Genomic DNA, 15996 nt, shown 5'->3' on the forward strand with positions numbered 1-15996 from the left:
GAGTCTGCAAAAGTTTGGGCACCCTGCAAAATTTATAGCATGCACTGCCCCCTTTGCCAAGCTGAGACCTGCCAGTGTCATGGATTGTTCTCAATCATCATCTGGAAAGACCAGGTGATGTCAATCTCAAAGGTTTTAAATGCCCAGACTCATCTGACCTTGCCCCAAAAATCAGCACCATGGGTTCTTCTAAGCAGTTGTCTAGAAAACTGAAACTGAAAATAGTTGACGCTCACAAAGCTGGAGAAGGCTATAAGAAGATAGCAAAGCGTTTTCAGATGTCAATATCCTCTGTTCGAAATGTAATTAAGAAATGGCAGTCATCAGGAACAGTGGAAGTTAAAGCAAGATCTGGAAGACCAAGAAAAATATCAGACAGAACAGCTCGCAGGATTGTGAGAAAAACAATTCAAAACCCACGTTTGACTGCACGATCCCTCCAGAAAGATCTGGCAGACACTGGAGTTGTGGTACACTATTCCACTATAAAGAGATACTTGTACAAATATGGTCTTCATGGAAGAGTCATCAGAAGAAAACCTCTTCTACGTCCTCACCACAAAAATCATCGTTTGAACTTTGCAAATGAACATATAGACAAGCCTGATGCATTTTGGAAACAAGTTCTGTGGACTGATGAGGTTAAAATTGAACTTTTTGGCCGGAATGAGCAAAGGTACGTTTGGAGAAGAAGGGGCACAGAATTTAATGAAAAGAACCTCTGTCCAACTGTTAAGCATGGGGTTGGATCAATCATGGTTTGGGGTTGTGTTGCAGCCAGTGGCACAGGGAACATCTCACGAGTAGAAGGAAAAATGGATTCAATAAAATTTCAGCAAATTTTGGATGGTAACTTGATGCCATCTGTGAAAAAGCTGAAGTTAAAGAAAGGATGGCTTCTACAAATGGATAATGATCCTAAACACACCTCGAAATCCATGGGGGATTACATCAAGAGGCGTAAACTGAAGGTTTTGCCATGGCCTTCACAATCTCCTGACCTCAACATAATTGAAAATCTATGGATAGACCTTAAAAGAGCAGTGCGTGACAGACAGCCCAGAAATCTCAAAGAACTGGAAGACTTTTGTAAGGAAGAATGGGCAAAGATACCTCAAACAAGAATTGAAAGACTCTTGGCTGGCTACAAAAAGCGTTTACAAGCTGTGATACTTGCCAAAGGGGGCAGTACAAGATATTAACTCTGCAGGGTGCCCAAACTTTTGCAGACGCCATTTTTTTGTTTTCTGTTATTTTGAAGGTGTAAATGATGGAAATAAAATCTAACTTTTGTTGACATATTATAAGAATGTCTAATCTGTAATTTGATGCCTTTTGGAGATTTTTCCATCTTTCCTTGGCTTCTTTATGCACATTAATACAATTTTTTAGCTGGGGTGCCCAAACTTTTGATCCCCACTTTATGTATGTGTTTGACAGTCATGTTCCACCTGTTGGTGTTTTTTTAACCCAATAAAAGGTGTTCAATTTTATTAATTGTCTTTATATATTTTTGTATAATCAATCTTCATACGAACATCTGTCAGTATGATTCTCTCTGCTTATTCAGTGAAGAAGATAACAAACTCAGAGAGGCTGACAGTGCAAGCATCGAGGGCTGGATAGGGACAGCCAAAGAGCCCCATGTAGCCACATTTTGCTCAGATCTGCTATATTTTCTTTTCAAGCGCTAACATAGAAGACATTTGGCCAGGTAGCAGAGCAATGAGAGAGCATTGGGACATCTCCTAGGCAATGCTCCTCTGCCAGAACTGAGCCTTTGGCTGTACCAATCAGCATCTCAGGTTCTCTCCCTCCAGTTCTTGCAGCTCTTCATAGGAACATCTGTCAGCATGCCTCTCTCTGCTTAATTAGTGAAGAAGATAACAAACTCAGAGAGGCTGACAATGCAAGCATCAAGGGCTGGATAGGGACAGCTAAAGAGCCCCATGTAGCACTTGGGCTACATTTTGCCAAGGTCTGCTCTATTTTCTTTGCACTAGTCACTATGGGGGATTTACGAAGACTGCAGTAGGCAGAATCTGGAGCAGCTGTGCATAATAGCCAATCAGCTTCCAGCTTAAGCTTGCTAATAACCTGCAGTTGGGCTTTGAAAATGATAGCTTGAAGTTGATTGGTTGCCATGCACAGTGGCCTCAGATTCTCTCAGCTCCTGTCTCAGTAAATCCCCCTCTACAGTCTTTATAATGTATCTTCTGGGTCTGAGTCATTTGTAACACACCTGTAGGCACACATGTCTTTAATTAGTTGTCATTTACAGCGACTGTCGTGCAAACTGGTAAGTGACCAGTGAGAACTAATTAGAGCCAGATGTTATGAACCTCCTAATCTCCACTGTAATATTAGGTTGATGGTATGGAAAGAAAAGAAAATCAAAGTTAATTATCCTACACGATAGCAAATGTGCATATTACAGTGCCTTGAATCTGCACTTTGTTTATATAGAAATACGTTTGTGTAGACATATTCCAGTCCAGCATATGGTTTTTCTGTTCTTTTGAAACAGTTGCATGTGTGATTCTTATTTTCCAAGAAAACACATATCAACATACATAATAACACCTATACCATTAACCCCTTCCGGCTTAAGCTGCCATTAGTCAAATTGCTTGGAGGAAGAAGCAGGGGCACGACTTGCCCAATGCGGGGCATGTTTAAGGACACACACAGAACCAGACACACACAGAACCAGCCAGGAGCGCACATGCATGGGTGTCTCCTTAGCAGCCAACTAGCTAAGGAGACACCTGCAAAGAGGCAGAGGGTGCAAGCAGCTTGAGGACCAGCCACAGAGAAAAGAGGCAAATTTAGAAGAGAAAAGTCATTCTATTATGTAATTGTGGATCCCCTCCTAAAAATTAAAAAGTAAGGGTTATTATCACTTCATCCTTGTTTGTATTTTTGGATATATGGAATAGTTAGATCCTCTTTTTTTACCATTGACTGTGTCCCTGTTGGTTATATTTACCTTCCCTTTTTTCTTACATCCAGTGTCACCAGTAGAATAAGCTAGGGAAAGATAAGAATGGGGGGAAGTTCCCTGGCAGTCAATGTCTTTTCAGTGACAGTGGTCATCAGCATAAATAGAGAGGGTTAATCAAGCAGGCATGGACAAGACAACAATTCAAAGTGACAGGGGTTCTAACCCATCAATTAAAAACTGGGAACATAGCTATACATACGGCAAAGTGAAACAAAAAGAAAGCGCACCAACCTTGCGCATTACCTCAGCAAACCAAAATTGTATTAAATTCAGAATAATACTCACAAACAATGAAGTAATCAAGCATGTAAGTCCTCAAAGATACTTTAGAAGTGTGAAGCCTGTGCGAGTCCCATCATAGGGGTAGACTGTCAGAGTACTCTCAGAGTACCACTGATGCGTTTCGAAGGGTGTCCCTTCTTCATCAGGCTCTGTTGAAGAAGGGACCTGGGACCTAAGAATACAGGACCTGTTTTACCTTCCATACAATTTGTATTTTTGTCCTGTCTGGTAGGACAGGAGACCTTATTTTTCTTTATAACTTCTTATCCTCTTATAACATTCAAGGTAGCAGGACCATATTTTGACCATCCCAGCCATGTTCTTATACAGTGGTACCTCGGTTTACTAATTTAATGCATTCTCCGGGACATTTCTTTTTTTAAAAAATTCATAAACTGAAATGTGGTTTCCCATAGGAATGCATTGAAAACCAATTAATCCGTTCTGGGGGTCAGAAAAATAAAAAAAAAAGTCTTTTATCTGCTCAAAACTCTTTATAAAGTGCACTTTAAAGGCATATATACTGTACAGGGACAAGTTAAAAAATTTCCAGAATGGCTCCAAAACTCGATGCAAAAACCGCTCCAACACCACCACACTCGATGCCATGTGCTACGCACAGACTCCAACATGAACAGGGGCAGCACTATAAACCTCCTAGGCACAATGCATCCTACGGAAACTTGCTTTGTATTGCAAAAAAAAAATCATAAACCGAGGCATTATTTTCAATCGTAAAACGAAAATTACATTAACCGAGGCGTTCGTAAACCGAGGAACCACTGTACTTCTAAATGAGGCTGTCCTAGGAGGAACAAGAGTTGTTGTAGTAAAATTTTTGTTGGAATGAGAATGAAACATGTATTTTAAGATTTGTTTTCTGTATAAATGTTAGGTTTTGGATTTCTTTTAAGCCAGCATGAATTGTTTTTATTGTAGTATGGTTCACTCGCATATCCCCTGGTTACTAGATTGGCATCTTGGAGACAGCCCAACATATGCAGTCTGGGAGGGACAGGAGGGCAAGGTTGTTATGTCTATGAAGAAAAGGAAGGTTAAATCAACCAATTATCGATAATAAGTGCTCCCATAGCCCTCTTTTAAATCAAATTGTGAAATGTATATTTTTATAGCTGCTGAACAGAAGCAGGTAATTTTTTGAATGAGCTTCAAATAGAGTATAATTTGTACTGACTTGCATTCACATGAAATTATTTAGCTCTTTGAAATATTCCATATGTACTGTATGTAAAATCTACCTTTCTCATGTAAGATACTGATTAAATTATATGAAGGTATTTCTGCAAATGAGTGCATGGTGGTTTCAGAAACAGGGGATGTTAGCATTTGAACAATGTATCAATCCATTGGGTCCAATCTATGGCTTTGTGTTAAAGTGACCCCTATTAGCACATTAAACATAATTACTTGACAGAATATGCTGGCTTGTGGTTTCCAAATTAATGACTATTATTGCCTTTTTCCTGTGACCTCCGTCCATACATGATTGATTTGTTTCAGAGTGTAAATATTTTCCATACTGATCGGCCAGGCCTCTTGGCACATAATTAGCCCATTAAGAGTAAAAATAAATAAAAAGAAAGCCTTCCTCATTGCTGGGATTGATAAAGACTTTATTTTTCGGATTATGCTTATTTCTATGCTTTGCAAAATGGGGTAAAATATGTTTGTAAACTTTTTTTAAGGGCACAATTAGCATAGTTATAAAGGAAATCATTGGTTCCAGGGAATTGTATGGATTGCATGTCATTGACTAATACAGAGCATTTGTTGTTCTACAGTTGCCCTGATTATGACTACATAATGTGAATCATGCTGTATGTATTACTGATGAAAGCTGTCTACTACAAAGCAACCCTGTTTTTCTTTTTAAGGGTCCTCCTGGTCCAAAGGGAAATCCAGTGAGTATATGTATATATATTTGTGTTCTGCTGATGAAAGTATTGTTTTGTCTGTTTCAAATTAAATATAAGAACGCTGCAATTTCATAATGTATTTTCCTTGTATTAGGGAGCAGCAGGTGCCAAAGGAGAAAAGGTATGGAATGCCAGATTGTGCGCTATTATTCTCTCTTTATAAAAATGTATTTTTATATATTGAAAAAAAGGCATTTATTAGATGATGATGATGATGATGATAAATCCATTTAAAGCATGACTACACCCATTGATTTAAGCACTTGAACTTCAGCACACTCAGCCAAGTGAAATGTATGGACTTACTAATCAAGTTGTGATGAAAAGTGTGTAATGACCGCTAGGTGACATCAAAAATAAGATCCAGATGATTCCAGCACTGGCCCAAATAAAAAAGGTTGAAATCCAACCAGAAAGCATAAAATAGTAGCCATGCATATAAATAAACACCAATGAATCCAGTCATGTGATCACTGCTGATAAAATAAGTCTTCTTTATTGTGAAATAAAAGCAATGACAGGTGCTACTTACATCCACGGGAAGATCCCACTCTAACACCCTACAAGTGTGAATCTGCTAGTGCTAAGAGAGACCATCTGTGCTGCCTGTGACCACCAGGAAGGCAGAGTATGGTGCAAGCTGAAGGAGAGGTTAGGATGGGATGGACGCTGGTTTCCAGCTCCATGCCAACCCATTGATTTAACTGTTTCTTAAAATAGCTACATTCAAGGCATGCCATTTATAATAACTGTCACAGTTGCTTGTGCTTTAAACTGAGCTGTCAAGCCATCAAAAAGTTGGTGTCATAACTGATCACATGTCCATGATGCGCTGCGCTGCTGTACAGTGCCATGTGATTCTGTACAGTGCACTGCCATAAAATGTTGCATGTCACAGAGACTAAGATGGCAGCTCCTTTGGCTGTAAAGGACAGGAAGGTTTAGTTCCACTTCAGCACATATGCTTTAAGACACACACACTGTCAATGCTCAGTTAAAACTTTAGAACCAAAGATAGTCCTGATGGTTGCCTACCCCTTTCTGCCGTCTCCTCCATTCACAACACTATTGACACATTCTGTGAGTAGGGGCGAGGTAAATAAATGACCGCATCCTCTCTCCCATTCAGAGAATATATTACATTCAGTGAAAACAATAAAAGCAGAAAAGAGTTTTTTTTTTTAAATCTGATCCTGTTTTATTGCAAGATAAAATGGGTGGATGGCAGCTTGGCAAATGACAATGGATAACCTCAGTGCCCTCTGAGCGAGAGGTGAAAGTATACTGGGACACTACAAAGAACAATACAGACAATATCCTTCCTGGCTTCAACAAACATACACAAACCAGAATCCTTTGGGACGACAGGTTACAAAAGTTGAGAAATAATATTATTTTTTCAGTCTTCCTTTTCACTAATGACCTTAACTGATCCTAAAATGTTTCAGGCAAGGTTTAGGATTGCTGTATGAGAAAAAGGCATCTAGTAGTACATGTCATATAGTGTGTATGTATAGACCCAGAGGATCTCACCATAACATGAGCCCATGAGTTCATTGTATATGTGGTACCCGAACATGGAGCTGGATGTCACCACCTTATTAAATTTTTGCAAGATATTCTTCTTCTTCAGACAACTACATATACACTGTGCAGTACTGTTCTTAAAGTGCATCTCTAGGCACATATCGGGGGAAGTTTAGAACCTCTACAGGTTTTTATTGATATCTTTGTTGTCCATTGGAACATTTTACTCTTATGCCTTTTCTTGCCGGCACAATAGGAATTGAGAGGAAACCTAGAGGGAAATCCCACCCTCCACAGCTGTCATCTGAACAGGTGCCCCCATTGGCAGATTCACCTGAATCTTCAGCTGCAGGGAAAACTGTCACCTTTTAACTTTCTTCTGGGTAACAGGTTTTACCAGAGCAAAATGTGAGGGTGAATCTCTACAATGGAAAAGCAGGCATACAAGAATGGCAACCACACAATTTATAACTAAATTTTGAAGTAAGATGTACATGGTAGGGCATTGCACAGTACAAACAGAAGATTTCCCAGCACACTACCCAGCCTGTGAAATAAAACAAAAATACACAGTCTAACAATCTACATTAAAACAGGTTTTAGTTGCACAAATTTGCAAATATAATTTGAAACTACACTGCCTCACCAAGTCCCCTCTGTAAAGTGTGGTTCTAATGCTTCTATTTAACCCCTTGGTGCCGACACCTCCCCGCCCTTTAACCATTTCAATACCGGGCAATTTTACACCTTCCTGCCCAGGCCATTTTTCACGTTTCAGCGCTCTCACACTTTGAATGACAATTGCGCGGTCATACAACATTGTACCCAAACTAAAATTTTATCATTTTCTTCACACAACTAGAGCTTTCTTTTGGTGGTATTTAATCACCGCTGGGGTTTTTATTTTTTGCTAAATTAACAAAAAAAGACCAAAAATTTTGAAAAGAAAAACACGTTTTTCTTTGTTTCTGTTATAAAAGTTTACAAATAAATAATTGTTCTTCATAAATTTAGGCCGAGATGTATTCTGCTACATGTCTTTGGTGAAAATAACCCAAATTAGGATGTATTATTTAGTCTGTAGGAAAGTTATAGAGTTTACAAACTATGGTATAGATCTGAAAATTGATCAATCCTGAAGTACTGACAGCCAATCTAATTTCTTGAGGTTCAAGAATGTCAGAACAGTACAGATATCCCCAAATGACCCCTTTTTGCAGAGTAGACAGTCCGCCGTACTTCATAAGAGGCATGGCGAGTTTTTTGAAGTTGTATTTTTTTGTCATAATTTTTCGGAAAATTAAAAAAAAAATTATTTTCACTATTTTTTTTTTTACATACTGTTACCAGTGCAGTACAGCATTATCATATAACTGGCATGGCGGTGAACAGGGACACTGACTGGTGAAAGTATGAAAAAAATATATATATATTTTTTTTTTAATTTTTTATTACTTTTTTTTAATTTTTTTTTAAGATTTTTTTTTCATATTTTACTATGACCAAAGTAGTACAATGTTACCATAGTAACATTGTACTACTTTGGGGAAGTGATCTGTATTTTTTTTTTTTTACACAATTTGCTTATAGCAAAGAATTACTTTGCTATAAGCAAGCATTTACCTGAATGAAATCGATTCATTCAGGTTTTTTTTTTTATTCGGTCACAGCTAATCACATGACATGTGCATGTGATTAGCTGTGACCATTCACAGCTAGGCAGTAGTATACAATGGATGGCATGAATGAAGCCATCCATTGTATACAACTGTCATATGACCTGCTGTGATTGGTCACATGGTACCAGCAACGGGGGTCGGTACTCAGATCTGTCATCGGCCGTGTCCGAGGTACACGGCCGGTGACAGATCGCGCCGCTGCGAGGCTCTGCATTAGCGCAAACTGCGCATGTGCGGGTGCACGCCAAATGGCGTGCACCCGGAATGCCGAAGCACTTTTGAAGCTGCCAAACGGCCATTGGCTGGGCGGCTAATGATTAAGGGTTTCAGAAGCCGGGAGGCGGGGCGGGGTTTTAGGGTCATGTGACCACCATGATTCGCCGTCACGGCGGTCACATGATCGGGAAAGGTCCCGATCGAAAGAGGAGTTCTGTACCTTTCCCTGAGTACCAGACATGTACGCACGGCGCACGCTCTCAGCACATATGTTTTTTTAATTGCATACAGACGTCGGGAGGCTGCACATTTGTGTGCGGTCAGTGTGAAGAGGTTAAAATCCTCAAGTTGGAGCATATACTGTATATCAGTGAATAAATGAAGGGCAGGCATGCCTTGAGGGAGCCTTTTTTTCCTTAAATACGCAGGGACATATTGGAAGCCCAGCAAGAGCACAATGGTAGCTGAAGGCGCCCAATGTATCTCCATGCCAGCGAGCAAGCTTTACAAGAATGGCAACCGCCCTATTCATAACTACAAGGGGTGTTCAAGTCAAAGTACAAGATATTAACTCTGCAGGGTGCCCAAACTTTTGCAGACGCCATTTTTTTGTTTTCTGTTATTTTGAAAGTGTAAATGATGGAAATAAAATCTAACTTTTGTTGACAAATTATAAGAATGTCTAATCTGTAATTTGATGCCTTTTGGAGATTTTTCCATCTTTCCTTGGCTTCTTTATGCACATTAATACAAATTTTTAGCTGGGGTGCCCAAACTTTCGATCCCCACTGTAGAAGGACATTACACAGCACTAACAAACAAATGATTTCCCAGCACACTTATCAGCTAGCCTACAAATAAAACAAAGTGGCACTGTCTAACAATTTACATTAAAAACTGAGGTTTGAGGAGCACACTTTTGAAGTATATGTGCAAGCCCCGCTGCCTCCTCTGTAAAGTGCAGTCCTAACTCTTAAATGGAGACACAAACAACAATAAAAAACTAACAGACAATCCAACCCTTTCAATGGTTCAAATATGCAGCTTGCAGTTTCGTTTTAGGACTGTAACATGGGCTGTGCATCACCAGCTTATCTCGAGACTCACATAAGAGGCTAATATAAAATGAAAAGTCAAATTTCAATCTGTTTAATCAAATTCCCTTTAATTTTTGGTGTTATTGTCGGTGATAATTTATTTCATATTCAAACAATCCCATTTTTGCTCAAAGCTTCAAAATGTCTATATTAGTTATCAATCATCCTTCAACTGATATAGACATTTTGAGTCAAATTTTAATAAAAAATGGCACCATATTCTGCACATCAACTAAAGTTGGTCTTCTAACTACATTAAGCATTTGTCTAGTTTACGTTGATTAGATATCTCTCTAAAATATTGCATCAATGTCCTTCTGCTTTTGTCACATAGATTTGATCTTATATTATGAACTTTGCTTTTATGTGTAAATTGTCAATTTTTAAAGCATTGTGTGCAATAGTGGTGTATGTTTCTTACATAAATGAAAAGAGTTGCTCAGCTTCTGCTTGTTCACAGAGTTAAAGGATACATTCACCTTTTGACCAAAAATAATGAATACACATGTTTTTGCAGTTAAAAAAATGTTAATTTATTATTTTTTGTTGCAGGACCCTGTAAAGCATTGCATAGGTGGAACATGTAACATGTTCCCAAAGGTGAACTATCCTTTAATTTGTAACATAATTAAAGGATAAGCTCACCTCTCATAACATGTTACATTTTACACCCATATTTAGGGTGTAACATGTAACATGTTATGAATGCACCAGCCTCCGCTCCCCAACTTTTACAGCTATCAGGGGATCTTCTCCCCCCTTGCTAGCTGTCAAATCTTTAAAAAACGTGGCAGTGCGGCACTCTGCCCGCCTGGCCGTGTCACTTTTTTTTTTTTTAATTTAATTTAAATATTTATTAGTTTTTCATGTTATTACAAAAATTCCATAAAAATGCCTGGCCATGTCACTTATTCACAGTCCTCTGTGAATGAGAAACTACAAGTCCCAACAGCCTTAGCAACTCTGTGGAGCACCGTGGTAGTTCATTGATTCTTGCTGTCAGTATATCTGTTTGCTCGTACATCCCATAGGGGCAAGCAGATATACTGACAGATCTGCAGGAGACCTGCATGGCACCAGCGATCTACTGATCGTTGTTGCAATGGTTTACAGGGTCTGGCAACCAAAAATAATAAATATGAATTTTTGGTAAAAAGGTGAACTTATCCTTTAAATCTATGATGATGTTATGTACACATTGGATATAGAGATTCCATATTAATTACAAGTTATTATAACAAAAATATTGTTTATGACACCTTAAAGAAACTTTTTGCCTTCTGCTTTTGTATTTCAGGGTCTTTGTGCGGATTACTCCCACAGGGTAAACATTACTTGTTATTTACCTATATACTGTTTTCTGTCGCTGCACGCTCCAACAGCACTTAATTGAAGTGTTTATTTTCTTATAACTGTAGTTTACATCTCGTTACAGTCAATCCACAGGGGTGAAAACCAGACTTAACATGACTAATTATTATGGGTTTGGATGTGTTATAATGAAAGCAGACTTAGGGTGAAGTTATGCACTAATAAATGTGATTAGTCTTTGCATTTGTATTGCTGCCTTATGGAGCAATCATTGCTGAGTAGTGGAGAAAACAGCAGTTGCTCTCAGATATTGCAACCTTACGGAATATAAAGAAAGCAGTTCAGTGATTTGTGGGGGCGTAGGGACATCAAAAAGTTATTTGAACCGTAAAAAATGAACTCAATCTGGAGGCTATAAAAGTCAACCAACACATACAGAGGCTGATTCACTAAAGTAGAGAAAGTTCACCTAGAAAAATGAATACAAAGAAGGCTCTTTTACTTTAGTCATCCGATCAGATGCAAGGTAAAATATGACTTTTTTATCATTCCCTGCACTTGCTTGGTTTTTCAAAGTGAGCACAGTTTGACTTTGATAAGTGCACATTCCCTACTTTCTCAATAATCAACCTCTTAGGCTTATCAATAAAGTGCAGTAATTCATAGCAACCAATGAGGATTCATTATTTTCCCCAACCGGACTTTGGTAACATGAAATCTGATTGGTTGATATGAGTTATTGCTCTTTGCACTGGCTTTGGAATGTAGACGATGGGGGCAAGCACCTAACGTTATCCTTCTCTGATGTGCATATGACCTCTTTTGGGGTTCACTTATACTGTATCCTGCAAGATAGTTACACAGGTTCGCTCAAGATGTTCAGCATATGGTGTTGCAGTTTGTTTTTCTTAGTTCCGCTTTTTCTCTTCCAAAAACATGATTCAATATTCTGGGTTTTGTTTTACTTAGCAGATGATTCTAGAAGACCGCAATCTGGAAAGTGACTAATTTAAAATGTTAATAGGCTATGTTGTGAAAAAAAACATATTACAATGTTCTGGCCATAAATAGTCATAGACGTAAATAAAGATTCTATGAAATGTTGGACTATAGCACTATAGCAATGTCATGTGTGTGAACATGTCATGTTTGAAGTTATAAGAGGCTGTTGCTGTGTAAATATACAGTGTTGTAACGACCATCTTTCTGGCCAGCTTCCAGATGACATGCCAATCATTTCATTAAGAATTGATGACATGGTTTATAGGGTGGAACAGGAAGAAAAGCATTATCAGTTGAAAGAAACAAGCACACATAAGCCTCCCAGAGTTTTGCTCTAAAGATTTGGCTGTTAGCCTTGAACTACAAATGTCCTGGAGGATTATTGAACTGGCTATGAAGCTGGGCACACACTATCCAATCTGATCATCCAGTTGTTTGATTATATTATATTTGTATGAAATGTTGACACACACACCACATTCCAATAGTGAATATGTATACACAATTGTAAGGTTACCCCACACAGATAAAGATTCTGATTATACAATCCAACTGACTGCTTCAGAGAAATGAATTCATAAATGCTACATATGTTACAAGCGGTTTAGGTCTGCTAAAGGAAAAAAAACATTACTGATTCATACAGTATCATCCAGTCCCACAGATATCATTGTTGTATAGGACAAGTTTTGACTTATAAAACATGTATGACAAATTTAACCCTTTAAAGCCAAAATTCAGGAAACTTTAAAATGATCCAGTGCCATGGGGATGCATGCAAAGTACGGGGCTTATTTGCTCGATTTGGTCTAGGGGACTTGTAAAAAAAATATTTACGTACTCAATTCTCTACTCCTCCATGCTGCTATCCCCGCAGTGCCGCTATCCCCGCAGTGTCCTTTTCCCCATGCTCCAGGTGCTAAGGTCCTGACATGAAGAACAATAGCATGGAGTGACAGTCCACTGCCGAAGGGTGGTGGCACTGCCTGCCAGGGGAGTGGAGGATCAGGTAAGTAAAAGCACGTCTCCCCTCCCCAAGACAAAACAAGCCGATAACCCTTGTCATTTGGGTGCTATTGATTTTAAAGTTTCCTGGAGTTTGCATTAAAGGCTAGCATTTTCCAGCCTTATTTATTCATGTAGAAATTGTTTAACAAATGTTTTATAGTATAAGAATGTTACCAACTGATGTAATATTAATGTTTTTGTGACCAGAGGTCATTGATGCCTAGATGCCTAATGCAAATTAAGACATTTTAGACAGCGTATAGGAGATTTACTACAACTGGTTGACTCAGAATCTTGGGCACCTGTGCATGGTAACCAATCAGCTTCTAACCTCAGCATGTTCAGTTAAGCTTCAGCAATAAAGCCTGGAAGCTGATTGGTTTTTATGCAGAAGTGGACAAGATTCTGAGTCAACCAGGTTTAGTAAATAAACCCCCCTGTGTCAGTTAATTTAGAAATATGCATACCTAAATATTTTTTATAAATACTTTAAATAACATATAGTGCTCTTTTTGGTAGACTATGGTAAAAAACAATATATGTATTATAGGCTGACAAATGCGCAAAATGTTTTAAAAAAAGTTTTATTTTCTTAAAGCTTTTTTTAAACTAATGTATTATAGTTTTTACAAGTGCAGTTGATTCAGACTGTTACACTATTAATAGATGGCAGTGAACATCTGGAGGATGAAGTCTTTTATGCTTGGCAATACAGCCACCAATTTGCATGCGTCAGAATGGACATAGTGGTCACACTATAATCAGTTCCCAAACATTAGTGGGGACCCTGTCTGTCAGTGACAGCCAGGATGAAGGGTGAGCAGTTTAACAAAGCATAAACCATGCAGTATTTTTATTATATGTTAATTTTTACTAGCGCTTTCAGTTTACTATATGGTCTTACAGATCAGCCTAGCTGGCATAAACATTCATTTATGTATATTATTGAAAGGAAGCATATTTAAATATAATTATTGGTGCAGTTACTCTATAAATGGCATAAGTAATGACTAATGCCATCCATTAATCAGCCTTTGCCCTCAAGTTAAATATTACTCTGAAAACTTTAATACTTCCACTTTGATCCTGTCATGTTACAAATTAACAAGCCCCAATAGCAAGTCTTAAACTGTAAAGCAAGTCAAAACCTGACTAAGCTTAAATCTACTCCCATCCCCATGCTAAGCCTATTCTATCTACCCTGTAAAAGGAAATTTGCCTATACTTACCTATTCTGAGGCCGGTCATGTGATCAGGTTCCAGCACCGGCTTCAGTTTAGAGTCAGGACAACCAACAACAGCTGCCCCATAGTAAGCCTATGGGTGATGTCATCGCACAGGCTCTACAGCCATCGTCAGTAATATTTCTTCACTGAAGCTGGCACTAGAGAGATCATGTAACCGATTAACTTTAGAATAGGTAAGTATGGACATCTATCCTTATACAGGGTAGATAGAATAGGGTTAGTAGGGGGGTGGGAGTAGATTTAAGCTTAGCTAGGTTTTGACTTGCCTTCCATTTTAAAATAAAACTACTTTCTGGCTGAGTAAAATGGTCAGGTTGTACAATGTGCCTGTTGAAGAGATAAGCTGGAGATGAAATAGAGCTTCATGGATAAAATACACATAACTCAGAAATAAAATCTTTCAAAAGTTAAACATTTATTTAGGAAAACATAAATATTGCACATCCATGTGAAGTTTAAGTATTTGCATTTAAAATTTTAATTAGAAATTAAACAGATATATTAACCCTGACAACTTGAGATCAAAGCCGAAGGTATTTTAGCAAATTTCTCAATTCAATGAAAATTAAAAGTGAACTTTCTTTATTCTGAGAGCTTCTGTGTTTCTAAGCATTTGATCCAGTAATACACCAAGTCATGTTAATAGTAAAACATTATGCTCACAAATATGTTTTCCATCTCTTCCTATTTCCTTGGCATTCCCTGTTTTCATCTAATACATACAATCTAATACACCTGATATTTAAAAACTTCAAAATTTCTCTTAAACCACCGAAAATATTTTCTAGTGCAAGTTGGAATTTAATTGCTGATGCAGGACAGAAAAGATTGCACCTAGACTAGCCATACACAGGCTGATTGTTCCAAAAATGTGATGAAAATTCAGTGAAGCTTTTAGGCACAATCAATGACCTCAGCATTCATTATCAAGTGACAAAATGGGGCATATTGATCAATATTATATTTAAACTTTTTAGAAAATCATTCCCTGCAGATGATTGTCTTCAGAGAATGCTGTTGATGCAAATTATCAGTTAAAGTGTTACTAAACCCACAACAGTAAAATCAGTCTGTATATGCAGTAAAGCATGCTTGTTATACTCGCTGTGCAACCTAAGGGGTTAATCCTCTGCATTCTGTAAAAAGGCTGTTTGATCCTCACTTCTCTGCCCCTCCTGTTGTTCAAATGGCGACGCTGATAAGACAGACTGAATCTGTAGCCCTTCTGCACATGCTAAGTTTAGTGTGTATTGCTAGAGAGTTATTTTTTCCTTGGGAGAGTGCATGTGATTAGCACAGGGCCAATCAGTGTTACTAAACCCACAACAGTAAAATCAGTCTGTATATGCAGTAAAGCATGCTTGATATACTCGCTCTGCAACCTAAGGGGTTAATCCTCTGCATTGTGTAAAAAGGCTGTTTGATCCTCACTTCTCTGCCCCTTCTCTTGTTCAAATGTCGACGCTGATAAGACAGACTGAATATGTAGCCCTTCTGCACATGCTCAGTTTAGTGTGTATTGCTAGAGAGTTATTTTTTCCTTGGGAGAGTGCATGTGATTAGCACAGGGCCAATCAGTGGTACTAAACTCACAACAGTAAAATTAGTCTGTATATGCAGTAAAGCATGCTTGTTATACTCGCTCTGCAACCTAAGGGATTAATCCTCTGCATTGTGTAAAAAGGC

The 15996-nt window shown here is 38.3% G+C and overlaps 1 protein-coding gene across 1 annotated transcript in view; it reads left to right on the forward strand.

The window, feature by feature from the left end:
* COL13A1 (collagen type XIII alpha 1 chain) overlaps positions 1-15996 on the forward strand; it is a 235357-nt gene that overhangs the window by 81541 nt on the left and 137820 nt on the right. Inside the window, exons 8-10 of the mRNA XM_089677089.1 lie at positions 5182-5208; positions 5318-5344; positions 11040-11066. Coding sequence (XP_089533215.1) covers positions 5182-5208; positions 5318-5344; positions 11040-11066 — 81 coding nt within the window. The remainder of the gene's footprint in view (positions 1-5181; positions 5209-5317; positions 5345-11039; positions 11067-15996) is intronic.

Source organism: Staurois parvus, unplaced genomic scaffold (genome assembly GCF_062004578.1).
Source record: "Staurois parvus isolate SC_StPar_1 unplaced genomic scaffold, SC_StPar_1.0 ptg000177l, whole genome shotgun sequence".
In the NCBI taxonomy this organism is placed as follows: Eukaryota; Metazoa; Chordata; class Amphibia; order Anura; family Ranidae; genus Staurois; species Staurois parvus.